General features: G+C 35.5%; 1 protein-coding gene and 1 long non-coding RNA gene across 10 annotated transcripts in view; one reads left to right on the forward strand and one right to left on the reverse strand.

Annotated features, from left to right (window-relative positions):
* Window positions 1–27,853, forward strand: part of ANKRD28 (ankyrin repeat domain 28) — a 189,378-nt gene that overhangs the window by 91,815 nt on the left and 69,710 nt on the right. For all 8 annotated transcript variants that reach the window (XM_038570777.1, XM_038570776.1, XM_038570780.1 and 5 more), the window contains one exon: window positions 19,063–19,141. In XM_038570777.1, coding sequence (XP_038426705.1) covers window positions 19,063–19,141 — 79 coding nt within the window. The remainder of the gene's footprint in view (window positions 1–19,062; window positions 19,142–27,853) is intronic.
* Window positions 242–21,297, reverse strand: LOC111091926. Of its 2 annotated transcripts, none has more exons than XR_005377007.1 (6): window positions 21,129–21,297; window positions 16,899–16,991; window positions 16,638–16,803; window positions 11,526–11,621; window positions 8,924–8,962; window positions 242–1,922 (listed from the first exon to the last, which is right to left on the reverse strand). It is a non-coding gene; the product is annotated as an uncharacterized LOC111091926 (long non-coding RNA). The 2 variants fall into 2 exon arrangements; XR_005377008.1 differs by having other exon boundaries at window positions 16,895–16,991.

Below are 27,853 nucleotides of genomic sequence, written 5' to 3' on the forward strand. Positions count from 1 at the left end.
GATTACTGCTAAATTTGTAGAAGAGAGCAAATTCAGTGTTTAAAATAGGATTTTGTGTGAATTTGTCTTTTTAATATTACTACTGATTATGACATGAATTAATACTGGATTCTAAACTTCCTAGGGCACCTGGGTGGCTCAGTGGTTGAGCATCTGTCTTTGGCTCAGGTCGTGATCCGGGTCCTGGGATTGAGTCCCATATCAGTCTCCCCACAGGGAGCCTGCTTCTCCCTCTGCCTATGTCTCTGCCTCTCTCTGTGTGTCTCTCATGAATAAATAAATATTTAAAAAAATAAACTTCCTAAATAGAATTTGCCTCAGAGCAAGAACCAGTGCCTTCCATTTTGTAGTACAGTTAGTATTGGAAAGGGATGTTAGAAATCAAGTAGTTAAATCATCTCTGTTAAAGATGAAGCAAAGCCAAAGCCCTTGGAGTTTGATTTGGTCACTTATATTTAGAAGAGATACGGGCCCAGTTTTCTTAATGTCCAGTTTTCTCTGTTAATGTTGTCTCCTCTGGTTTATCACCCTTCAGTTCTGCCTTTTGGCTTAGTATTACAAGAAATTTCTTGGCTTTTCTCATAGCTATAAGTACATAAGCTCTTAGTAAGTACTTGCTAGCTTGATTTGGTATAACTTGGTATGTTAGTTCATTCCCTTGACAAATTAGTCCCAGTTATTATGCTGGGTACTGGGAAGACTGGTACTGGGTACCAGTTATTATGCTGGTATGTCCAGTGAGACATACTATTTTCCTCTACTTTTCCATGCTCTTTCCTGACTCAGGATATCAGTTGTGCCCTCACGGTCTCCACCTCCCTTGCCTCATCTTCAGTTTCTGTTCATTCTTTAGGTTGCCCCTAATGGTAGGCAGAATTCCTAAGATGGTCTACAGGAATCTCACCTTCCCCCCACACCATGTGCATTTCTGTATGATCTTCTGTACTATAAATATGGTAAGATAGCACTCCTGTGATTAGTTTATGACATCTGGCACAGTTGACTAGGAAAGTGAGATTATCTGGGTGGGCCTGACCTAATTACATGAACTCTTTAATTGTGTATTTAGAGTCAGAAACAAAGGCATTAAGGGTTTTGATGTGAGACAGAGTGTCTCTTGCTGACTTTGAAGGGGGAGCACAGGTAAGGATTGGGCAGTCTTTAGGTACAGAGAAGGCTGGCTGTCAAGAAGGAAAACTGAAAACTCAATCTCACAACCACAAGTAACTCAATTTTACCTAAATGAACCTAAAAGTAGATTCTTCCTTAGGTCTTTTGATGAGAACAGAACTCCCTGACACTCTGTTTTTAGCTTTAGAAGAGATCCTGAGCAGCCACACCATGCCTGGACTTCTGCCCTACAGAACTGTGAATTAATAAGTGACTGCTGTCTTAAGCTACTAAGTCTGTGGTAATTTGTTATGCAGCAGTAGAGAACCAGTATAAGTCTGAAATATCTCTTTTTTCTGGAACACCTTTCTTGGTCCTCCAGGTAACATTATAGATGTCCATAGCTCTCTAGATGTTTGTAGCACTCATATTAATTAACCTGTGTCTTGTTTAGTACCTTTAGCTCTCTGGATATAGGGACCTGGTTTGGATTATTCCCTGTATTTATACCCAGCCTATCGTAAATAATAAGCATTTAAAAAGTGTTAGAAGTGAATAAATAAAAATAAGATACACTCCCTGACTTAAACAAGTTTGTATCTAAAGGTGTTTGGCTATGTTGTGTTTGGGTATTCTTGTTTTTGTGTATGGGATGTGTTTGGGTTTTGGTGGGTGGCAGCAGTCTGCTATCAGTTGCCCAAGTACAAATGAAGTTTTAAACTGGCTTCTTCTTTCCATGGTCATTTTGTCTTGCATCCCCTTTAGTACTTGTTTAGACCATTTAAATCATTTGACATAGGAAGGGTAAGCTCCTTGAGAAAAAGAAAAAGAGAAAAAAGCATGTTAACTTAAAATGCATGTGGACAAAGGCACTCTTAAGAAATAACTTTATCATTTGCAGGATTCTGTTGATGATCTGTCAAGAGCATTGACTTTAACAGGACAATGGGGTGGGAGACAGACCTATTCTACACAATTCTTTGCCAAGGGGACTAAATTCCATCTTGCCTGCAATGCTCAGGAATAGAAGTTGGTTCTAGGGAAGGCATTTAATAAATGAGTTTCCCTGACAAACTACAAAGCAGCTCTACTATTATTATATTAACATCTAAATCATTATCAGTAAATAAAAGTAAAGTTTGCAGGATTGCTGAACACATAGCACAAAGCAACACAGGAAAAAATGGAAACTTCACAGGTGAAGAGGGGATGCTGGGAGCTGTCACTCATTGGTAAGAACTGCCTAATAAGCGAAGTGTATAGTTTTTGATGACCTGGGGTTCACTTTTCATGCTGCCAGAACAGTGGAACATATATACTATAAACAAGTCTGAATAGCTGATATATTGGTAATTGTGTGTAATCCAAAGTACCCGTAATAGCCAGAGTCAGATTTGGGAAAGGAAACTTCTTGTTCCATCCCACCCCAAATCATGTATTTACAAGAGAATATCTTTTATTTGAATTACATAATTATAAATCATCTACTATTAAAGGGAATGATTTAATTAATAGATTAATTAGTAAATATTTTCCATAAAATTACAGTGACAAAACCTTGAGATACATTTTTCCAATCTTAGAATTACTTATTGAGTAAAACATGTAAATTACATAAATATTTTAAACTAATGTACCATTGTTTTCTTTGGTAGTTTTTATACACAATTAAGGATTTGAATATTACTTACCAAAGTGATTTAAAAAGTGTTCTCTTGTACAAGCTCAATAAATTGATAATAAATAAGTTAATCATTTTAAGATACATGTATTTTTGTATCTGAGAAAAATATGATTTACAAAGTGCTTTATGTCAAGTTTTTATCATTAGTTTGGAAGATGAATGTGTACAGTATTTTGGTTTCTGTTTACATAGAAACTAGATTACATTAATTGTTTAGTTTTTTTAAGATTGTCTTACACAAATTTCTGTAACATAATTTCTCTTTTTATTAATTCCTTTATAAAACCAAATTGGTGGTTGGGGAAGGGCATAGGTGCAGGGGGTGAGTAGCTTCCTTTTTCAATTTTCAGGTGAGTTGTTCAGTTTCATTTTGAACGTTAATTCGGGAGAACAAACGTGGCCAAACCAAGAAAGGAAGCTACTGTTCTTATTCTTAAGCTGGAATATCATGTCAGAGCCTGTGTCTTCTGCCAATTTTTTTATATGCTTTTCTTTTTAGTTCAGTTGTATTTTAATTCATATTTTGTTTTATTTTAAAGATTTTATTTAGTTATTAGAGAGAGAGAGAATGCCCAGAAGCAGGGACAGGGAAAAGCTGACTCCCCTCTGAGCAGGGAGCCCAACATGGGGCTTGATCCCAGGACCCTGGAATCATGACCTCAGCCTGAGGCAGACAGTAACCCACTGAGCCACCCAGGTGCCCCTTAATTGATATTTTAGAAGAACGATTGTCCAGTGTTTTTCTCCTTCTTTCTTTTAATCATTTAAAAAACTGTTACGTATAACACACTCAAAATACATAAAACAAATGTAAACTATTATGAGTTATTTAAATGTAATCACTACCCAGATTGAGAAACACTGGTTTTGCCACAAAGTGCCCTTGGTGCCCAGCTTATGATCAGAACTGTTTATTCCCACCCTGCTGTGTAGCCGTTTATCTGACTTTTATAATAGTCTCTCTCTGTTTTCTTTTATAATTTTGCAACTTAATTATTCTTCTCTAACCAGTACAATTTAATTTTGCATGTTTTTAAATAAATGAATCTTACAACATGTATTCTTTTGGTCCTGGATTCTTTTGCATGACACCATCTTATTTCAAAAATTTACCTGTGTTGTGTGTTATTTGTAATCCCACCAAATGCATATACCTTATCCATATTCTGCTATTGATGGGTGGTTGGGTTTCCAGTTTTGCCTGTTATGAACAATGCAGCTACTCATAAACATGCCTCTGTTGCACATGAGCATTTCTCTAGGGTATAGACTTAGGCATAGGATTTCTGGTGTATAGTGTATGCATATATTCAGCTTACAGAGAATGCCATATTATTAAACAATTTATACTCCCATGAGAACCCTATGAGATTTCTTGTTGCTCCAAAGTTTCGGACACATTCTTGGTTTTTGGTGTTTGTCGGACTTCTTTATTTAGCCATTCTGTTATGTGTTTGTTATCTCATTATTTGTAAAGTTTGAGTTTTTATGATGACAGTGTCAAGTACCTTTTGAGATGTTTGTTAGACATTTATATAGTCTTTTTATAAAGTGCCTATTAAATCTCTTGTCCATTTTTCTTTTGAGTTTTCTCATTAATTTACCATTCTTTATACATCCTAGAAATAAACCTTTTGTGAGTTGTGTATGTTGCAGATGTCTTCTCCCATTTCAAACTGACTTTGCGCTCTTTCTTGGGTCATTGAACCCCGGTCTTAATGTAGTCAAATTTTTCAGTATTTTCCTTCATGGTTAAAGCTTTGAACTTTTGATATCTTACAAGGTCTTGCTCTAACCTGAGTATTAAAGATAATATCCTTCATTTGTTTCTGAGAACTTTATCATTTTGCTCTTTACATTTAGCTTTATGATATAGTTGCAATTAAATTAGGCATATCATAATGAGAGGTAGTGTTTTTGTTTTTTGTTTTTTTTCCTTTTCCAAATGGGTACCAAGTTGTCCCAAGACAATGTAATTACTCATATTTTGTTGAGCTGTTCCTCATTTTTTGAGTTTTGAGAGTTCTTAGTATATGAATGCAAGTTCTCTGTCAGGTATATGATTTGCAGATGTTTTCTTCTAGAGTATGCCTTGTATTTTTATCTTAACATGTTTTCCTCAGAGCAAAGGTTTTTCACTTTGATGAAGTTTGACTTCAACTTTGTGGATTGTCCTTTTGGTGTTCTGTGCAAGAACTCTTTGCCCAACCTACCCATTTTCTCATATCTTTTCCTCTAGACATTTAAAAATCTTAGATTTGACAGATCTACAATTCTTTTTGAGTTAATTTTTCTATTTAGTGTTAAGTATAGATTGGCGTCCATTTTTTGGCATGTAGATATCCAGGACCATTTGCTGGAAAGGTTATATCTCCATTTAATTGCCTTTGTACATTTGTTTAAAATCAATTGATTAAATTTGCATGGGTTTATTTCTGGACTCTTTATTCTAGGTATGTCTTTTTTTCCTCATATTACACTGCCTTGATTACTGCAGCTTTAGAGTAGTTATTGAAATCACAGTCTGAGATCCCCAACTAAGTTCTATTCACTCAGAATTGCTCTGGCTATTCTAATATATTTGCCTTTCCATGTAAATTTTAGGTCCTTAATATATATAAGGAATCCTGCTGGGATTTTTATTAGAATACCATGAATCTATAGATAAAATTGATGTTTTAGCAATAATGAGTCTTAAAATTCATGAACGTGTTGTTTCTGTTCATATAGGTTTTAAGTCTTTCATGAATGTTAGTTTTCAGTGTACAAATGCTGCATTTTAGGTTTATAATCAAGCATTCTTCTGTTGTGTGTTTTTTTTTTTTCACTTTCATTCTCTGATTCTTTCATTTTGTAAATGCACAGTCTTTAAAATTTTTTTTCAGGGGTGCTTGGGACACTCAGTTGGTTAAGTGTCTGCCTTGTGCTCAGGTCATGATCCCAGGGTCTGTCATTATGCCAAGGTCTGGGATCAAGCCCCATGTCAGGCTCTCTGCTCAGCAGGAAACCTGCTTCTCCCTCTGCCTACCACTCCCCCTGCTTGTGTGTGCATGCGCTCGCTCGCTCTCTTTCTCTGTCAAATAAATATAGTCTTTAGAAAAATTTTATTTCCAGTTAATTGTTATTACATGGAAGTATACTTGCTTTTTGTATATTGACCTTGCATTCAGCAACTTTTCTAAACTCATTCTTGGATTTTTTTTAATACATTTTCTCCGTAAACAACATGCCATCTATGAGTAGAGACAAATTTTAGGTTTTCTTTCCCAATCTATATGCCTTTTCTTTTTACTGACTAGGACTACCAGTCTGAGAATGAGTAGGAGTGATTTATTTCACTCTTTCACCATTAAATAGGATATTGTTTGTAACTTTTATAAATAACCTTGAACAGATTAGTTACCTTCTATTCCTAATCTGATAAGAGGGTTTTTTTCCCCCTTCAATCATGAAAAGGTGTCATTTTGTTAAATGTACTGATGTGGGTTTTTTATTTAGTCTGTTAATATGTTAAATTACATTGGTTGAGTCTAGAGTTATGATCTCAGAATAAACCCCACTTGGTTATGATACATTATTCTTTTCGTGTATTACTGGATTCGCTTTGCTTATATTTAGTTAAGAATATTTATGTCTATGGTGATGAATGATACTGTCTATAGTTTTCTTGTAATATCTTTGTCTAGTTTGGGTATTAAAATTAATAACATGTTGGTTTCATAAAGTGGGATGTAGTCCCTCTTCTGCTTTCCAGATGTGCAGACTGGTATTATTTCTTAAATGTCTAATAGAATTTATCATTGAAACTATCTGGGTTTGGAATTTTCTTTCTCCAAATGTTTTTACCTGTGAGTTTAATTTAATAGCTGTAGGACTACTTTTTTGTTTTTCCATAAGTAACATATGTATCTTTGAAGGACTTAGTCTTTTCATCCAAATTGTAGAATTTTTAATGTTGTTCATAATATCCCCTTAGTCTTTTTAATGGCTTTGAGGAATCCCCCCTTTCATTCCTGATACTGATTCTGTCTTTTTTTCTTTTGTGGTTCTGGTTATCAATTTCATTGATCAATTAAAAATTTTTTTGACATACTGTATTTTAATTTTCATTTAGTTAGAATATTTTCTGATGTCCAGGGAAATTTCCTCTTTACATGAGTTATTTAGAATTAGTTTTCTTTTTTTCTCTACTATTAGAGTATCATCTTTGATTTCCAAATACTTAGGATATTCCAAGCATCTTTCTGTTACTGCTTTCTAGTTTAATTATGTTATGGCCAGAAGTATATGCTTGTATGTTTTCAGTTTATTTTAATATCTTAAGGTGTGGTTTGGAACTCAGAATATGATCTGTTTTGATGAGTGTTTCAAATGCAGTTGAAAATGTATTTTATTGTTAGGTAGAGTGTTCTATAAATATCAGTTGGGTTTAGTTGGTAGTGTTGTTCAGGTCAACTCTACCTTTGCTGATTTTATCTGTTGTATGTTCTGTTGGTTATTGGGAGAGACATGATGAGGTTTATTATCATTGTGGATTACCTATCTCTCCCATTATTTTTATTAGTTTTTGCTTTTGTATACTATAAAGCTCTAATAACATAATGATGGATACATATTATAATACATTTGTCCAAATCTATAGCCTTTACATCACCAGGAGTGAAACCCAAGGTAAACTTTGGACTTTGGATGATCAATGAAGTGTCTGTATGGGTTCATCACTTAAAACAAATGTTGGGGGCTATTGATAATGGTGAAGGCTATGCTCGTGTGGAAGTAGGGAGTACAGTGCAAATCTCTGCTTTGCCCTCAGTTTTACTGTGAACGCAAAACTGCTCTAAAACAATTGTCTTAAAATTTTTTTTTGTAAATATTAAAAATGAGGGGAAGAGGTGGCTTTTTTCCTTGCTGCTGGCTGTTGTTTGGGGTGAACTAGCTTGAGATGAACCTATACCCACTGTGGTTATGTAGTACCCACTGTGGTTATGTAGTTGTGGTTGGCAGAGTAGAAAGGTAGAATTTTTGAGAGACCCCTAGATGGTGTCTTTGAGTTGCTAAATCAACCAGCTTTGTCCCTGTCCTAGGTAAGCGTAAATCTTTTATTTTTTTTAAGTCCTTTTTAATTGGTATTCTTCCATACTTGAAACCTACAAAGGATACAATTAAAGAACTAACTATAAACATTAATTTTGTGTCCTGAAAGATAGTGCTGCTTTACAAATCTCACTAATAATATATTGAATTAAGAGAATAACTTTCTCTCTCTTCCTGCCTCCCTTTCCCCCTTCCCTAGCTTCCGTAGAATATATTCATTATTGTATTTTTTTAAAAGATGATTAAGGGGCATGAAAAATCTCCTTGTCTACTTTCATCCAAAATGATTGTTACTCGCAAAAACTTAACATTTCTAGTTACTTTGCATTTGGAATTGTGCTTCTATTTGACTTTAATTTTTATCTATCTTATGAATTTTGTCCATGAGTTTGGTCAATTTAAGCCAGCAGATTATTGAGCATCCATTGTATTGCTCTGGACTTCTGAAAGTTTGGATTGCATTTGTAGTGGAGTGATTAGGTTTTTATAAAGCATCCCTTGTCATGTGTAAGATACATTATTTGAATTGAAATGTTTTTTGTTTTTTAGTTTAACAAGCAGAATTAACTAATAATATTGTTTAAAATATAACTGATTGTAAGTTATGTATTCATTGGTGAGTTGTGTGGTAGAATATTCTTGCTACATGTTTTCAGAAGCTTAGGAGTTTAGACATATGTACCTATGCAATGTCTCTAGCTAGTATTTAAATATATGCAATCCTGGATCTCTAGTTATTGCAGGAATGCAGGTTTTCTTTTTTTTTTTTTTTTTTTTTTTAAGATTTTATTTATTTATTTGTGAGAGACATAGAGAGGCAGAGACACAGGCAGAGGGAGAAGCAGGTTCCATGCAGGGAGCCTGACATACTCCATCTCCGGTCTCCATGATCACTCCTGAGGCTGAAGGCGGCGCTAAACCACTGAGCACCCCCCCCCCACCCCCCCCCACCCCCCCCCCCCCCCCCCCCGGCCTGCCCTCTAGTTAATGCAGGTTTTCTAAAGGGATGGGAAGAAAGATAGCGTGCTTTATTACCTAATTATTCCTTAGCCATTCCTTTTTCGTTCTGTCCGACTATAGAAAGAAAATAGAGAAATGCATCATTTATGGGCTATAGTGATAGTTCTGTTCTATTTGTAGAATAAACTAGATTTCAGCCTCCCAAGGTGTGCAGAAACAAAGCCTCCAACCCAAATTGCTGAGCAGTTTACTTCCAGCAGTTCTGCTGCTCTCAAGATTCTCAAGAGAAGCCACTAACTGGCCTAGCTTTGAATAAATAGGGATTGAACTGATTGCTTACATTTAATTGTAGTTGTCAGTAGAGCATTTTGATGAAGAGCATGAGTTTGGAGGCAGTTTCCGCATCTTTAGAAATAATATGTTAAACTCTACAATAATTCTGCAAAATAAAACCGCTATTGCAAGTGCTTTATGCATTGTCTACCACAAAATAAAGATCTGTAGGGTTGCCCTCATTTTCTGAGATACTCTTCCCATTCCACACTGCTACTGTGATACAATATGTTGATACAGTATTTGTACATAAAATATAACTTTTTTTTTAAACCTATTCTTACCTGGTTAGTACCTGAGAATCTAAGCAAAATTGAGTCCATCAGAGCACTATTTTAGGGTTTTGGAATGAAAAGACTTCTCTTCAGACTGCTGAAGTTCTAAGAGTAAATCTAAGGATCTATGATGGATGACTTTGTTTCCTACTATGCAGGAAAGTGTTGTTGGTGAAGATTAAAAAAAAGAAGAAAGCTGATGCATGGAAAAACAGATAAAAGATGGTCCTGAATGTTTCAAGGGTTTGATTCTTAGTTGTTCCTGTGGCCTAGCCATCCCCTTCCTTATCTAAATTTTGGTTGTTTGGTACTCAGTCCCAGGAGGTATTTTACTACTTTTAATAAGTATATTTTTCCTGAACTGGTTTGATTTAGACATCTGTCACTTATACCCAGTAATGATATCTAATATATGTATTTAATAAATAGTAACTATTAAGAGAAGTAGACTAATGTACTTAGTTAAAACACTTTTTACTTCAAGCTACTTTGCTCTGTTAAATGCTGATGATTTTTCATCTTATAATCTAAAACCTCCATAGAAGTTTTCAAAGTATTTCTTGGGAAAGAATCATAGCATACATCTTAGAACTGGTTTTTGATTCCTTTAAGGAGAGTTGTCTGTACCTAGGAATTTGGATAGCCTGTGTGTTAGAGGCAATTCTAGAATCTTTGTTCTAGGACCTGAACGTCAATTATAGAAGTCTTCTAAACCTACACATTAGAATATGATGATTAATGGCAGGTTTTCTTCATTAATATTTTATTTTGTCTAAACTTCTTTTTTTTTTTTTTTTGTCTAAACTTCTATAGTGCCTATGAGATACATTTGAGCCAGGTGCTATATGGACATGAAATTAGTTTATTTTCTCTAGATGTTTATTACTCAATTATGAAGCTGTGACATAAACCCAAAATTGAGTAATTACCAAAATGCCAGTTGTATGCTACAGATGATAATGTCAAGGTAGAGAGATATGAGTGTACTAACATTGGCCTGAAGACTTGGTGAAGGAACTAGAACTTGAACTGGGCCATGAAGAGTAGAAGGGATTTGAGCAGGGGAAAGACATTCTGGGCAAACGGATCAAAGGTGAAAGATGAAAGTGTGCAATTACTTATTCTTTTAGTAGAGATTAGCTGTTGTGGTTCCAGCTACAAGTTAGTGGCTTTTGAATATCAATTTATGGGGGTGGAATGGAGATGATTGGTGGTGATGACCCACTAAAGGCAATTGAGCAGGGAAGCTAATGGTTTAATGAATGTGAAATTGCCTTCCAAATTTGATCTGCTAGCATATAAACCAGTTGGATCTCTAATATGCTTTGAGGATGAGAGGATAAGGTTGGAGGGCTGTTAGTGAATTTAAAAATGAAGTTACCTAAAAAGACAATCTAAGGATTTTTCCAAATAGTTGTAAGTATACAAAGCATTACGTCTATACCAAAGTAACTAGAATTCTCTTACTTGAAGCAGCTATAGACATCCACCAGTACCCTACAGAACCGTTATCCCCAAAGCTGAGATTCACCCTGGAGCTTCCTTGAGTGCAGTTTTGAGAACAGTCAGGCATCATAACTTATTTATGAAAGGGTAAGACAGGATTGGATCTGGTAAAACCTAGGTTAAGTACAGCTGAGCTCTGTGGACCTGAAACTGAGCTCCCTGAATATTACGTATGAAGGTTTCAGTCTGATAGCAGTACAAATAAAAGAGAAAGGGAAAAATTATTAAGAAAATTATGATAAAAAGTTCATAAGAAAAATGAAGTCAGGCCACAGAATTTTTTGAAGAATGATTACTTGTTTTTGTTTTTAAAGATTTTATTTATTCATGAGAGACACATAGAGGCAGACACAGGCAGAGGGAGAAGCAGGCTCCCTGTGGGGAGCCTGATGCGAGACTCTATCCTAGGACGCTAGGATTATGACCTGAGTGGAAGGCAGACGCTCAACCACTGAGCCACCCAGGTGCCCCGGAGAATGACTAGTTTTAAGCAGACCATGGTTAAATGGATAATGGAGCATTACAAATAGAGGCTGTATGATAAGTTAACAAATAGCACATACCTTGGAGCCCAAGTGCCTGTACTTGAATACTGATTCTGCCACTGCCATATGATCTTAAGTAAGTTCCTTAAATCTTTCTGTGCCTTATTTCTTTATCTGTTAAATAAGGAAACACATTTAGTTCTTAAGCCCTGCAGAGTAAATAAAGTGCTTAGAGCAGTGCTAGCATGAAGTAAGTCCTAGGTAAGTGTTAATTGTTGTGACTGCTAGGATTACTGTTCTTAAATTACAGCTCATATAAGTGAATAGTTTCAGTACCTGGACAGGGGCAGAATTACAGAATTGAGTACTTGCTATGAAGGTCATAGTTGAATGCGTATATGTGAATGAATTCTCACAGTCTCTATTTATCCCTATATAAACGTTCTATTTCACTTTATCATTTCTAACTTTTCTCTTTTCCTCCCTTATAAAGTTCCTTTCCTCTTATTCCAGCCTGATCCTAAAATCTGTTTTACATTAAAAGTTTTACACAAAATATTGAGAATGTACAGGTGCAGTTTTTTGTTCCCAGATTTTACTTAAGTTACATCTAACCCTTTTCCTGGCCTGTGCTTGGGATCCACCATGGATTCCCTTTTTTCTCACAGCCTCATACCCTAGGTTGTGCAACCTTGTTTGCCTGTGTTTTGTAAACTGCTTCTGGAGCTCACTTGTAACACAACATACAAACCAAAATATAATTCAAGATTTTTTGTAATACTTTTTTAAAAAACTTTAGCTTGAAGAAATTGTAGACCAGAAATTGCAGCAATTGTACAGAGAGATCTTTCCTTTCCATCAACCAGATTCTTCAAATGATGACATCATACTACAGTATGATTATCAAAACTAGGAAACTGATAATGGCACAATTCAACTAATTTAAAGTAGAGACTTCTCTTGGATTTCACCAGGTTTTTGGCATTCACTCATTTGGAGGAGGAGATGATGTGGTAGTGGTATAAGAAAGATGTTAGGGTTCAAAAGCTGACAGCCAAGAAAAAATTCTTGAGATGTCTTTGGTTTTATTAAAGCATGGGGACAGGACTTGTGAACAGAAAGAGCTGCACTGGGATCATGAGGAATAGCCCATTATATACTTTAAAGTTGGGAGGGGGTTAGGGATAGCATTAAGTCTCTCAGGAATTTTGGAAGCAAGATTTCCAGGACCTTGAGGGGGCTAGCTATTGTTAAGAAAAGGTCATTTATTACTCCTGCGTCATGAGACCCCTTGGATATATATATATCGATGGGTTACATGCTTGGGGGATGATTGCCAACCTGTATCTTGGGGGTGGACGGGGTAGAAATGAAGGAAGTTTCCAAAGGAATTTTTATTTGTTAAAGTAGGCTTACAGGATCCTGGGGGTTGAGCTAAGGTTTCCTTTTGCTTTTAGCAAGGTATTAACATCTAGGCAATTGAGTCACTAGAGGAATGTCACCCTCCCCGTTTCAAGGACTTGTCAATCAATGGCAGGAAGGAAATTTAATAATTTTTCTTCTATTTCCCACATCAGTAGTAATGGCAACATCCTTGTGAATAACTTTATGACATTTTGTCACATGTGTAGGTTTGTATAACCACCACCATGTTTAAGGTATGGAACTGTTGCATCACCATAAAGAGCTCCTTCATGTTCCATTCACTTGTGTAGCTCTTCTGTAAATTACCAGCCGGCGTATGCCTGTGGCCCAACCCCAAGTGGTTAGCAATCACTGATCTTAACCCATCTACTGTATATTATCTTTTTTCAGGATAGTTGCTTATAAAAATTATAGCTAAAAAAATAAAAAATAAAAAATAAAAAAATAAAAATTATAGCTGTTTTTTGTTTTTTATTTGGGGAGAGTGAGGAGTTAGTTTTTTGTTGTCCTAATCATATGCAAAAAATGTCTTTTCTGAGTACTTATATAAGAACTATAAGAAAAGTGTACTTTAAAGTATATGATCAAAAACTGATCAACTTAACATTTGTTGAGTCTGGTGTGTATTTATAATTTTAGTTGAGATTATTTTAGGAATACTACATTGAGATGCAACAGTTTCTTAAAAAACTGAATATCTAAAAAACATTCTTTTTGTAATGAGTACCTAGTATTTATGAAATACCTGGTATAGTAAATTATTTTTAGAATTTTTAGTAAATAGCTTTACAGTTGGTTTAAATGTTATTTTTAGGGTTTTTTGTTTGTTTTACTTTTTGAAACATGTACATAGTAATAACTCCAAACAATACCAAAGGCCACAATAGTGAAAAATAACTCTTTCTCACACTTTAAACCCTAGTCTGCCAGTTTACTCAGAGATAATCACTGTATTAGTTTCTTGAGTATCCTTTCAAAGTTATTTTATGCATATTCAGGCCTATCATACAATTGTTTTGAAGCCTGCATTTTTTCATTTAACACTGTGATTTAGAGACTTTTCTATTGACAAGGAACATTGAGGTCTGCTTGTTATTTTAAATTGGAAGCATAGTGTGATATTGTGATTTATAATATAAAGTATATATTTGGTCTTCATTCTTGCTTCTGGCACTGAGTTCCTAAAAACCCTTGGAATTTCCTGAGAGAGAGAGCAATGAGGGATGTCTTTTTTATGTTAATGAAGTGACTTTGGGAAAGCTTAGAATGGGTGCTTAGATGCCTTTGGATCCAGCTTTGTGATTTGAGGATGAGGACTTTCTGTTCCCTTTTGCCCTAGTACCACCACCTCTGGGGAGTAGAGGAGCTGGAGATTAAGCTCAGTTTCCAGTGGATGGTGTTTTAATCAGTCGTGCCTATGTAATGAAATTTCTATAAAAACCCCAAAGGAAAGAGTTTGGAGAGCTTCTGGGTTGGGTAACCAGAAACACACTTTTTACTACTGTGCTGGCCTCCAAATGTTACCAGGTTGTAAGTTCTTTGTTAAGCATCTCAGTGTTTCTCTAACATCTGGCTGTTGATTTGTATCTTGTAATATCCTGGTAATAAACTGGTAATCTACTGAGAAAACTGTTTTCCTGAACCCTGTGAACACTGTAGCTAGGTGGGAGCCGGGGAAACCTGATTAATAGCTGATTGAAGTACAGGTAAACATCCTGGACTTGCTATGGGCATTTGAAGCAGGGTGAGGTGGGATGGGGGGTGGTTATAGGACTGAACCTATATCCTGTGGGATCTATATCATAGTTGATAGTGTCAGAATTGAGTTGAATGGTAAGACCAGCTGGTATTATGTAAAGCTGGTATTGGAGCACTGCCTGGATCTGTGGAGGGAAAAAACCCACACAGTGGGATTGGATGTAGAACCCATACATAGTATTTCATTTTACGGATGTACAGCTGAAGTCCTTTCATCTAATAGCTTTCATAACTGGTAGTTAGTAAGCTAATCAGAGTCTGACAGAGGGAGCCATAAAGAGTGATCTTTAAGCATTTTACTGTAACAATGTATATTTGCCAGCCATTTTTTTTTTTTAACTGAGCTGAGACTTTTTTTTTGTTGGCAGTGTGGAGTCCATTGTTCATTGTTATCTTCCTTGTATGAACCCTACCCTCAGTACATTTTCTGTAACCCATTTTGGGTTTCTTTAGGTGATAGGAGAATTTAGCCACTTAAGAATCAAATATCTCTGTTTACTGTTTGCCTTAGTGATTGAATTCTCAGCCACACCTAATTCAATAGTACTTTTTTTAGTAGCTTGCCATTATTGAGTCTTTATGTGGTGTTCAACCTACTGATCATAGAAACAATTTTTTTTCATTCCATTTTATCAGTTTAAATAATATTTAAATAAATCATATAATTAGGATAGCAGGTATAATTTGCACAAACAATTGTGGTAACAAACATATTTTACCCTTGATAAATAGACGCCCAGTGGTAGGAATGAAAGTATAAGGGCTTATGAGTGGTAGCCTAATAGTCAAAATACATGGTGTGCCAAAGTCACCATTAGTTTTACTCAGGAAACAGAGAATATTGATTAATCATGTGAGTCAGTTAAATGAAGGTTGGTTAAGAACTTCTTGTGTTTCATTTTAGATAACCATTCCGCTTGGTGGGCATTTAAGTTATTTCCAGCATTTTCCTTCTTACAATAATCAATTAGTACACTTAATCATTTTGTTTGCATATATATAAGAATATTTTTATCTAAAACAAATTCTTTGAAATAAAATTAATATGTACAAGGGGATAGTCTTTTTATGTTAATAAAATTATTGAAGGAGATCTTAAATATTTTATGTAATTTTCAGTATTTAATTATAGTAAAATAAAATGTGATTGGTAGATTTATTTTTGTAAAATTAACCAAAGTGTTCCTTTTTTCCTTCAATATGATTTGTAGAGAGGAAAACTATGCTCATGAGTCATAGAATACATGAATAGTATTCAAGGTATTGAGTCATAGAATTCCAGACATCTCTCACACATAAATGACTCAATTTGTGCATGCACTGTGTATGTGTGGTTTATCCTTTGTAGTAGACATGTTTCTCAATTTGAGAAGGTCTGATCATATTTAAACACTCTAGGGAATTTGATATCTTAATGATTAACACTGAAAAGCCTTAAACCAAGGATCCTTTTATTAAAATGACTAAGACTGAATATAGTCTGAGATTTCGGGTGGTTCTTTGTTAGCTTTTTCAACAACTATTCAGTGAGTTTTGTGCAAAGCATTCTGTTTGCTGAGGTATATATTGGAATTAAAAAAACACGGTCTTGTGGAAATTAATTGAGGTTGGAGAGACAAGAGCTCTTAGCTTAGTAAACAACACTAATAGCCCCTATACCAGCTTCTTTTTACTGAAGCACCTGTTATGACTATAAGGACGAAAACAGTATCACAATATATTGAAATTATATAAAGAAGCCAGTGAAGAGCCAGTGATAATTGTATGTTCCACACATCTTTATAATACCTATTTATATGCTACTATTAAACCTTTTTTGGATTGCCTATTAATATTTTTAACCCCTCTTTTGACTAGCATAATTTATTCTCAGTTGTCTATTCGTTCTTAGAGTAATTGGGGTATTACCAAACGAGAAAATTATTACAGTGTGAAATCTCATTTTCTTAAATCTTGAAAGCTATAAATATTCTAATATGGTAAAAGACCCCAAAATACAATACTTACTTAAATGAGAACTTTATTTCTCTTAGTAGTATATGAGTTAGTGGTCCAGATTAATGGAGCAACTTTGTTCTCTAAGATTATTCAAGATTATGATGGTCTTCTAGGATATTGGTCTACCTCTGCAGGGTCAGAGCTGGCTCAGTTTCATTCACATCTGCCTTACAGCCTGTAGGAAATGGGAAAGCAGTAATCCATATGTAAGGTAATTGTCTTTTAAGTTGAAGATGACCTGAAAGTTGTGTCTACTTCCAACTCACATACCACACTGGTCCACAATAAGTAACAAAACTTCCAGGCAGATTTAGGAATATATTCTCTCACTGTGTGGGTAAAGTATCAGCTACAACTTTATTCCTGTGGACAAAGGGGAAGATAGATAATGGAAAACAACAGCGTATCACAAAACCTCTATCCAAAAAATTTCACAATAAATCTAAATAAATAGCTTTCACAGAAACAACACTCTTGTAACTTTAGATAAGGTGTAAATAGGAATTAAAAATCCATGAATGTGACTCTACCTCAAGATATGCAAGTTTCTTAAATTGGAGATCATTGGTATTTGGTGGGGGGAGGAGATACATGAAGCCTTGCATTAGATATAGCGTCTTTTCTTGAAGGAAGATTTGGAAGAGTATATATATTTTTTTCAGTTGAAGTATAATTAAATACATTACTATTTTATTAATTTCATGTATACAATGTAGTGATTGAACAGCAACAGTTTTATACATTTCTCATTGCTTCTGAAGATAAATGTATTCTAAATCCCCTTTATCTATTTTACCCATCTCCCAACCCACCTCCCCTCTGGCAACTACCAGTTCTCTGTATTTTAGAGTGTTTGTCCCTTTTTTCCTTTGTTCATTTGTTTTGTTTCATAAATCACACATAAATTTGTATTTATCTTTCTTTCACTGACTTATTTCACTTAATGTTAAACCTTTTAGATCTATCCATGTTGTTGCAAATGGCAAGATTTTATTCTTTTTTATGGCTAAGTAATAGTCCAGTGTGTATGTATGATACATCTTCTTTATCCGGTTATCTATGGCTTTCTCCAGTTATCTATGGATGGACACTTCATAGCTTAGCTATTGTAAATAATGCAAGAATAAACATAGGGGTGGATATTTTTTTTTGAATTAGTGTTTTTGTTTTCTTTGGGTAAATAATGGAATTACTGGATCATATGGTAATTCTATTTTTAAGTTTTTGAGGAACCTTCATACTATTTTCCAGAGTGGCTGCACCAATTTGCATTCCCACCAACAATGCAGACGGGTTCCTTTTTCTCCATATCCTTGCCAACACTGATTATTTCTTGTCCTTTTGATTTTAGTCATTCTGACATGTATAAAATAATATCTTATTGTGGTTTTAATTTGCATTTCTCTGATGATTAGTGATGTTGAGCATCTTTTCATATGTCTCTAAGCTTCTTTGGCTATCTGTAAGTCTTTGGAAAAATGGCTATTCAGGTCCTCTGTTCATTTTTTAATTGGAGTATTTGGGGTTTTTTGGTCATATAGATTGAGTCCTATAGATTTTTTTTTTTAAATTTTTATTTATTTATGATAGTCACAGAGAGAGAGAGAGAGAGAGAGAGAGGCGCAGAGACACAGGCAGAGGGAGAAGCAGGCTCCATGCACCGGGAGCCCGACGTGGGATTCGATCCCGGGTCGCGCCCTGGGCCAAAGGCAGGTGCCAAACCGCTGCGCCACCCAGGGATCCCTAGATTCTTGATATATTTTGGATATTAACCCATTATGGGGGATATTTGCAAGTATCTCCTTCCATTCAGTAGGTTGCCTTTTTGTTTTGTTGATGGTTTCTTTCACTGTTCAAAATGGAAGAGTATTTATTTTATATATTTACAAAGATAGGAAATATTTTAGAGCCACAAACAAAATTGACAGGAATTTTAAGAAAAACCTTAATATTGTTTTAAGGGATAAGTTTAAATCCCCAGAAAAATATTTTGGGGTACATGTGGAAACATTTTGATAGGCAAACCATTTGGTTTGTTAAGGTTTGTTTTATTTAGGTCAACAATTCCAAACTGTGTAAAACTGTGGAAGTATATTGGAAAATAGGATGAAATAAAAGAAATTTGCCTGTATATATCAGCAGCATAGGCATCTTTATTCAAGAAAGCCTAAAAAACTATCTCTCTGTCACTTTAGATTTTATTTTTGCTGTGCTTTAAAAAACCATTCCTTTAAGGCCAAAATATTTTTTTCAGGCTTTTTTTCCTCCTAGCAAGGTAATATTCTGTTACTGGGACTTACTGACTTAGACTAGGGTTATAGAATTAGTAAGTTGGTAGTTAATGATTTTTCTTCATTTAAAGTATACTGGAAAAAAAATGGACTGAAATTAATTTTATGTTAAAACTTATGTTCCACCTTTCCTCTTCTTACAGGACAATGAAAAGAGAACTCCACTGCATGCTGCTGCCTATCTTGGAGATGCAGAAATCATTGAACTGCTTATTTTATCTGGTATGGTAAAGTTCTAATTAATCAGAGCACATCATGCATATTTTGTCATAATTAATATTTATCAAACCTAGTTGACTTTATATTTGTTTCATAAGCTGAAATTTGTTTGTTCATTCTATAGCTAATCTCGTATCACGTCCCAGATACTGTTCTAGTACTTAGAGTATGTTGGAGAGCAAAGCAAAGATTATTGCCTTTGGGGGGGTATATACTCCAATAAGGAAAAACAGGCTGTAAATACAAGTAAATGTCATAGCATGTTAGGAGATGATAATTGCCATAGAAAAATGAAAAAGTATATCAGAATAACAGGGTGAGATGAACAATATATAGGCTCAGGCATTATATAGAATATTCATAGTAGGCCTGATTGACCACAGAGTAAGTATGAGAAAATTGTGGGTCTTCAAGGGGGAGGTGATGTGGCACAGACCAAGTGCAGTAGTGGAGGTAGTGAGAAATGATATGATTGTGATATATTTTATGACTGTTGCCAACAAGGTGTCTGTCTTTAAGTAGCTTTTATCGAACTCTTTTTGAGGGCCCATAAAATACATTTTAGAAACTTGTACTTTTATCTTTCAGTTTCTCCTAAACTGTTTAAGACTTTACTATGAAGTAATGGTAGAACTCTTTCTTATAGAATAACTCCTATTGTGATCAGACTGCCTATAGTCAAACAGAGCTTAGAAATATTTTTGTTGTAGCCAAATTATTAGAAATTTTATTTATTAGAAAATTCAAATGTGCTTAAATTTTGCTTCTGTTGCTAGATTGTAGATATACACATAATGCAATTGAAGAAATAGTATCATTCATTTAATATTTGGGAATAGGAGCACTTAGGGAATTTTTGAATGAAGATCTCATTCAGTAACCTAAATAGAGGGGTGCCTGGGTAGCTCAGTCAGTTAAGTGTCTGACACCTGATTTAGGCTCAGGTCATGATCTCTGGTCATGAGATCAAGCCCTACGTCCGTCTCCATGCCAGGCATGGATTGTACTTGAGATATTCTCTCTCCCTCTCCCTCTGCTTGTGCTCGCTTTCTCTCTCAGTCTTAAAAAAAAAAAAAGTCTAAATAGAATTTTACCATTTTTACATTTACGAAAATTCTAAAATCTGGATTTTATTACAAATTGCATGATCATATACATTTTTAAATATTGATCAGCTAATATTCTTTTTTTACTGAAGTATTATTATTAGTTTTAGGTATACAACATAAACATTACTCAGTGCTCATGTCAGCCCCAGCTGATTGATATTCTTATACTAGTTTCTTCATGAGTAACTTCATCACAGATGTACTTTCTTGAAGATATCTGTTCCTCTGTGGATGCTGCTGGCTCACTAGTTTCCAGCTTAAATTTATTAGAGATAAGAACTGAGGAGATGCAAGAGAAAAATCATATTTCTTCTTAATTGAGGCTTCTACTATAGTAACATGAATTGATGGGATATAGGTTATATATGGAATTTTCTTTACAAATATTGCCTAAGAAACAGTTTCTTTTTTCTTTAAGACATGACTATGCTAACAACAGTACAATTCCAGTTAAATTAATGTCTAGGACTTTGGATAAGAACTCTACTGCTACATTTTTTTTTATTTTAACACAGTTCTGTTTTTTTACTTCCATTTTAACTTAAAGATTTTATGACTTAAAATGGAGGATTCTTTTTCTCATTTTTAATTTTTAACCTAGGAAAAACTTTTCAGATGCTCCATTTGACTTACTACATGGCTTTTAAAGTGAATGTTTGCATCAGGATTTATAGAAAGTTGACTTCCTGGTCTTTGTAAGTATGATAGTCAGATGAGCCTTATGAATTCACATGTGATAATATCATATCAGCTTTGATATGAACATTTGAGAGAATGCTTAATTTCTTTTAAATAACTCAAAGAGAAATAATATATAAAATTAGCTACCATACATGTATAAAAAAGCTATTTCAACTTTAAAAAATAATTTTAGTGGGCACCTGGGTGGCTCATTGGTTGAGCTCAGGTCGTGGTCCCGGGGTCCTAGGATTGGAGTCCCATGGGTGGCCTGCTTCTCCCCTCTGCCTATGTCTCTGTCTCTCTCTCTCTTGTTTCCTATGAATAAATAAATAAAATCTTTAAAAAGAAGAGGATACTTTTTGTATTATACTGTTTTATCAGTCTCAAGTAGCTGTTTTTAGGTGGAGTAATAAAATCACAAATTAATTTATAGTTTTCAGAATAAAATTGAGTTTTTACATTGGTCTCAAACTGTATTATTTCCTTGCTCCAAATTTCTTTTGACTTTAATTTCTATTACTCTCACATTTGTACACTCTGCTCTAATGCCACTGGCTACTGTCTCTGAGTCTTTGACCAGCTGCTTCTTTAGCCTCAAACTCTTTTTTCAGATAGCCACATGACTTGTTCCCTTACCTTTTTTCATGTCCTTGCTCAAATGTTAACCTCCTGGGTGAGGTCCCTGATCATTGCCACCGCTGCCACCATCTTTTCCCTCTACTGTGTTATTTTTCCTACTACTTCATGTTATCTGATAGCCTTTTAAAATTTTACTTAGTCATTTCCTATCATTCTCTCTTTACTAGAATGTAAACTTCCAAGACAAGGGAGGAGGGACAGAGGAAGGGAGAGAGTCTAATCAGGCTGACATGACAGCATGGAGCCTGATGTGGATGGGTGGGTGGGCGGCCTCCATCTCATGACCTCGAGATCATGACCTAAGCCAAAATCAAGAGTTAGATGCTTAACTGCCTGAGCCACCCAGGTGCTCCAGCAATATAAGTTTAGGCTTTGTTTACATTTTGGTTTCAGTTTCCCACGTCTTCAGTGGAAGTGAGAGTGGGAGAGGTGGGAATGCAGTAGGAATGTGGGGTTGTTAGGGGTTCAGGTAAGTGAAAAAGGGAAAAAAACAAATGATTTGTTTTCCTATGGAAGCAGCTCAGGCTCTTCTGTATACTTTGTTTCTCTTCAGACTACCACCTAGGCTCTAAGAAAAATTAAATAAATAAAAACTTACTTGGATCTGGAATAAAATGAGCTGGAATGAAATCAAAGGCTAAAAAAAAAAAAAAAAAGGCTAAGCTTATGTGGAAGATTCTCCAGGATCATGTTAGGTCACAAAACAACTTTTCATAATTAAGATTGAAATCCCATTCCGCATCTTTTCAACCACAGTGATATGATACTACACATCTACAGTATTTCTCTAAAGTAAAAAATGAAGAAGATAAAAAGGTTGACATCAGTCTGTAGAGTCCTGTCCTTCCATGTTAATGTTTCAGGTTTTGATTATTCTCTAACTTCCTATGATGAGAAATTAGGAAACTGTGTTCTCTAGTTTGTTTCAGTCTTGTCTTTTCATTGTTAAGAATTATGACTTTACATTCTATTTTGTAATCAGAATTCCCACTGTTTTCACACACCCCAGTCTTTATTCATAACTTCTCTAGCCCTAGGTTTTTTATTTGTATGTATCTCTTGGTTGAATAGACATCATCATCAAGTTGTTGGAGGGTTGGCTTTTTTGAGGGGAGGGAGTTTTGTTTTTAATTTTCAGTAAGAGCTCATGGATGTCATATTCTTATTTGGGACTGTTGCCTTTTTTTCTTTAATTGAAGAGTAGATTGGCTAGTTCTAAAATTCTTGATTCATGATGCTCTTTCCTCTCAGTTTTATAGATGCTGCTCCAGTGTCTTCTAGCACTGAGTGGAAATCTTGGATCAGGCTTTTCTCTGCTTGCCATTTCCATTCCCCCATAGCACCCTCCACCACCATAGTCACTTCTCTTCTGCCTGGATGCCTGTAGGATTCAATTCCTTATCCCTAAAATTCATTACTAACTTAGGCTAAATCTGTTGATTATTTTTGCTGAGACATAATGTGAGTGTGCATTTTTAGTTCTAAAATTTAGATTTTTATTTCATGTATATTTTCCATTAAATCTTTGAATATTTTATTTCCATGTTTTCTGTCAGTAAATTTTTCTACCATGTTTTTTTTTGGGGGGTGGGTTCTCTAATTGTAATTTTGTCTCTTCCATTTAGTTTTGGGTTATTGCCTTATACCTGTTACTCATTCATTCATCAAATACTTAATGAGCATGTCTGTGTATCAGGTACTATTCTAGGTGCTGTGGGTAGAACAATGAATTAAATGGATGGAAGTCCCAGCCTTCATGGAGTTTGTTTTGGTGGGGGAGATAATAACAAGTTAATATGCATAGCTTGTCTTGTAGTGATAATTTGTATGGGAAGATTAAAGAAATATATGTTGGATGGGGATCAGTTGCTGTTTTATGTTAGGTTATCAGGAAGGGATTCAGGATATATGACATTTGAGCAGATAACTGAAGGATATGAGGAAGCAAGCCTTGCACACCAGGCAGATACTTTGAGAAAACTGAGAGAACAAGAACAAACACCATGATGTGGTAGCATGTTTGGAGGCAAGTGAAAAGAACAGTAGGAGATGAAGTAGCAGAGGTGGCCAGGTTCTAGATCATGTGGGCCTTGTAGGCTTTGGCAAGGACTTGATTTGGCCCTTAAAGTGACGAGGAAAACCAAAGGGGAGTTTTGAGTGAAGTGACATGGTCTTACTTAGGTTTTTAAGGTTCACTCTTGCTGTGGTTCAGATTCTTAGCTGTGTTTTAAATCGTGTTTATTCTGCTTTTTGTTATTTCTAAGTTTTTATCTGTAATTGTTTTTTCCTTTTGTCCTTCTTGATCTCTGCCAGCTCTCAGACTCTTGTATTGTCTTGCATCTATCTTGGAACTCTTTGAGGTCTCTCTTCAGAGCTTATTTTCTCTGAAGTTGTGCAGAGAGTAGTTTGCAAATTCATCCTTTCCTCCCCTGGGATAATTTCTTTCAGATGAGCCTATTAACTATATTTTACTCAGTCTCTCTTCTCCCATATATTTTTCCTCTTGTCCTGTGCTGGATACTTACACATCTTTGAAGAATTTGCTTCTCTCCAGAGCATTTACTTACTAATGAGTAGAGTGTGGGGCGGGAGGGCAGGGGGGATGGCAAAAAGTGAGCATTAGTTAGGTTTGTCAGTTCCACTAGCTCTCAAACTAAATGGATTTTCTCTCAGTTTAGGAGAGTAGTTTCCTTTAGCTCTTGGTGTACTATATGTAGTTGGTGTCACTTGGCAGCTCCTTAGATCACAGATTTTTAGGTAATGATCTACTGGTGTTTGGCCCTTGTCCTCCATCTTCAGCTGGGTGAAAAATAGTAAAGATTCCTGGTTGGTTCCTCTTGCAGCACTACTCCACTTTGTTCTTCTATGTTATGAAGTTAGGGTACTGTGAATTACCCACTCAGCTCTAGATCATCTAAAAGATTGTGAGAAAGGGATTCTGGGACACAGGAAAAGGGGCAGTTATATGCACAAACAGACTCTTTTAGAAGACTCAGTAGCCTTCCCAGAATCGGAAGAAGCTTTACTTGATTTTATATCCTTCCTCATTTTGGTATAGAATTCACTATATTTCGTAGAAATTTTCATAGTTTGGTTTGCAGTTACAGCTGTTTTCTTGCACTTAGGGTGGTATTTCTTCACATTGTTTTTTGTTGAGGTTTTTTTTTGTTTTGTTTTTAAGAGTAAAGCTACTCACTTTCTTTAACCTGCAGTCCAGAACTAAATTCATTGAAAATCATGTTTACACATGATGAAGCTCCAAGAATTTTGGATGAGAGGTATCATTTATGACATGTTGTGTCTGATTGAACAAGTGAATACTTCCATAGAATCAATAGTAACACTAAAGTCTAGTGTAATTTCATGATTGTTATTTATTGGAGTAAAATAATAAAAGGAAATCATGCTTACGAAGATCTCAAGTACTATGCTAAATTTACTTTTTCACTCTTATGTGAAGGTATTATGGATAGGGAAACTAAGTCATTTAGAGATTTAATAACTGGCCAAAACTTACTCTATTTTAATCTCTTGCTCCCCTCTATTCACACACCCCTACCTCTCTCCCCCATAGCAAAATTTGTATAGATAATTACTTTTATAGAAGAACTTCTGTTTTGAGGGCTAAATTTTCTGGCTACATAAGTATAGATACTTTTATGGGAGCTATTCATTTAATGTTTATATTTAAAACCATAGGTTTAGCAGTACTTCAGACTGTTTCCAGTGTATGATTGAATGGTTAAATGACTGTTGTATAAGGCATTAGTCAAAGCTTCAATTGATCAGTCTGTTTTAGAAAATATAGCCCTTAATAAGGAAATATTAATATTATATATTAGGAATTAGACCTAAAGGATATGATCCTTGAAAACTGACAGTCCTGGTATATATTAGTTTGTTAGGGCTTCCATAACAAAGTACTACAAGTTGAGTAACTTAAACAAATCAACGGAAATTTCTTTTTTCCACAATTCTAGTGGTTAGAAGTCTGAGATCAAAATGTTGGCAGCATCAACTCCTTTTGAGGGCTGTGAGGGAAGGATCTGTTCTAGGCCTCTCTCCTTGGCTTATAGATGACCACCTTCTTTTTGTGTCTTCCATCTGTACATGTCGGTGTGTCCATATTTCTTCTGCTTGTAAGGATATCAGTCATACTAGATTAGGGCCCATCCTAATCACCTATTTTAACTTAGTTACCTCTGTAAAGACCCTGTTTCCAAATAAGATCACATTCTGAGGTGTTGGGGGTTAGGACTGCAGCATATGAATTTGGGAAGGGTGAGGGGGATCTGGCGTCCATAACACCATCTTAAATGATACAGTGCAGCAGCTGGTTCTTTTTCAGCATTGCAGGTGGAAAGTGGAAATGTATTTGCTCTTTGCTTATTCCACTCCCAACCTGAAAACAGAATCTGAAGCTTTTGACATTGCTTTTGGTAGGCTGCCAAAGGAAAGCATTATTTCCAGTTTGAGAAGCATAATGAAAGTGTTTGGCTCCTGGCCCAGCTCACTGGACATGGACTGTCTCCTCTGAGGCTCAGGAGCAGAGAAGAGAACTATTCTCTGCAAGAAGTTTAGAAAATTATTAGTGGACTACTGATAATTATTATAAACACCTGTGGAAATGGAAATAACTTTAGTAATATCTACTATTAAATACTTAGCCTAAATCAGAGGTTAAAAGACTTTATGTGAAGGGCCAGACAGATAACTGATGGTAACTACTTGATTCTACTCTTACAGTGTGAGAGCTACATAGTTAAGTGAATAGGTGTAGCTGGTATTGCAGTAAAACTTTATTTACAAAATAGGTGGGCTGTAATCAAAGACACCCTGATATAGATGATAAAGATGCTGCCTTATCTACTTAATGTTAAAGTAGGGCAAGGTATTTCCTAAGTATGTAATAATTTATTCCCAGTACCTATTTCAAAGTAGGATAGAATATTATAATGGGAAATGGATCACACAGCTCACTTAGCACAACCCTTATTTTCCTGATAAGTTAGTTTCAAAACTTAAGGAATTGGCAAATCTTGTTGATTGATTAGATTAAGGAGAGAACAGATGAGTTGAGACCTAGAGTTAAATGGGGTGCTCCTGATTTGAGTTCCTGACTCGTGGCATCCACTTTGCAGAAACAGGAGCTCCCTATGTTGTTTCAGCATAGGGCCCATCCTCCCTCGCCCTCTGCCCCCACTCCCCCATATACACACACAAGGTATAGGAGGGCAGAGATTATGATGAACAACATAAAGGTCTAGGCTGTGGGGAAGAGCCCCAGGTCACACAATGTGCTGTTACAGAGGCATTATTAGATCATAGGTCCTGCTTCTGGGCTCCTTCCACTAATGCCCGTCTCCTTATAAGTCAAGACTCCTCTTCAGCTGCATTGTTGTCTAGAGCCCAGAATAGACAGATGTAAGTAAACTGGATTGATTATTTATTTATTAGAGAGAGAGAGAGAGAGAGAGAGAGAGAGAACTAGCGCTCAAGCAGGGATGAGGGGTAGAGGGAGAGAGTCTTAAGCAGACTCTGCACTGAGCATGGAGCCAGATGCAGCACTAAGTCTCACAACCCTGAGATCGCAACCTGAGCTGAAACTAAGAGTCGGATGCTTAACCAACTGTACCACCCAGGCGCCCCAGATTTTTAATTTTTTTAAATTATTTTCTTGTTTATCTTCAAATAAGCTAGACATTGGCCTGATTCTGGAAATCTTACCTTAATTTTTTTCTTTCAGAAACTGTTAGAGTAAATTTTTATATGTATGAATTATTAAATGAAAAGACTGGGTGAGAGGAAGCTGGTTATCTGAATTTTTCTCTATAATCTAATGGTGGTATCAAATGTATACAGCCTGTTTGAGTTACCCTGCAGTTGTTCTTTGCTTGCCTTTTTTTTTTTTTTTTTTTTGCTTTTTGCTTTTAGCATTTCAGAAATCTAATCACATCTACTCTGGAAGATGAATCTATTCAGATATTTGATGTGGCATATGTGCTGGCTGCTTATTTATCATCTTAAGGGAAAGCTCATGGATCTCTCCTACATGTGGATTTGTGGGGGAAAGAGAGCCTAGTCAAGAAAGCATTTGATACATGGTGGGGCATAACTATTTTAGATTTAATGAGATGTGCTCCTAGCCCTTGAGAGGTTTTCTATAAATGTGGGTTTGCAGTAGTTATCAGTGATATCCCTAAATTGCTATCTCAATTGTCTTAAATTTCTTAGCAATGCTTCCTCTTACCCAAGAGTCTCCTAGTAACCTAACTTCAACAATTGG

Source organism: Canis lupus, chromosome 23 (genome assembly GCF_011100685.1).
Source record: "Canis lupus familiaris isolate Mischka breed German Shepherd chromosome 23, alternate assembly UU_Cfam_GSD_1.0, whole genome shotgun sequence".
Lineage (NCBI taxonomy): Eukaryota > Metazoa > Chordata > Mammalia > Carnivora > Canidae > Canis > Canis lupus.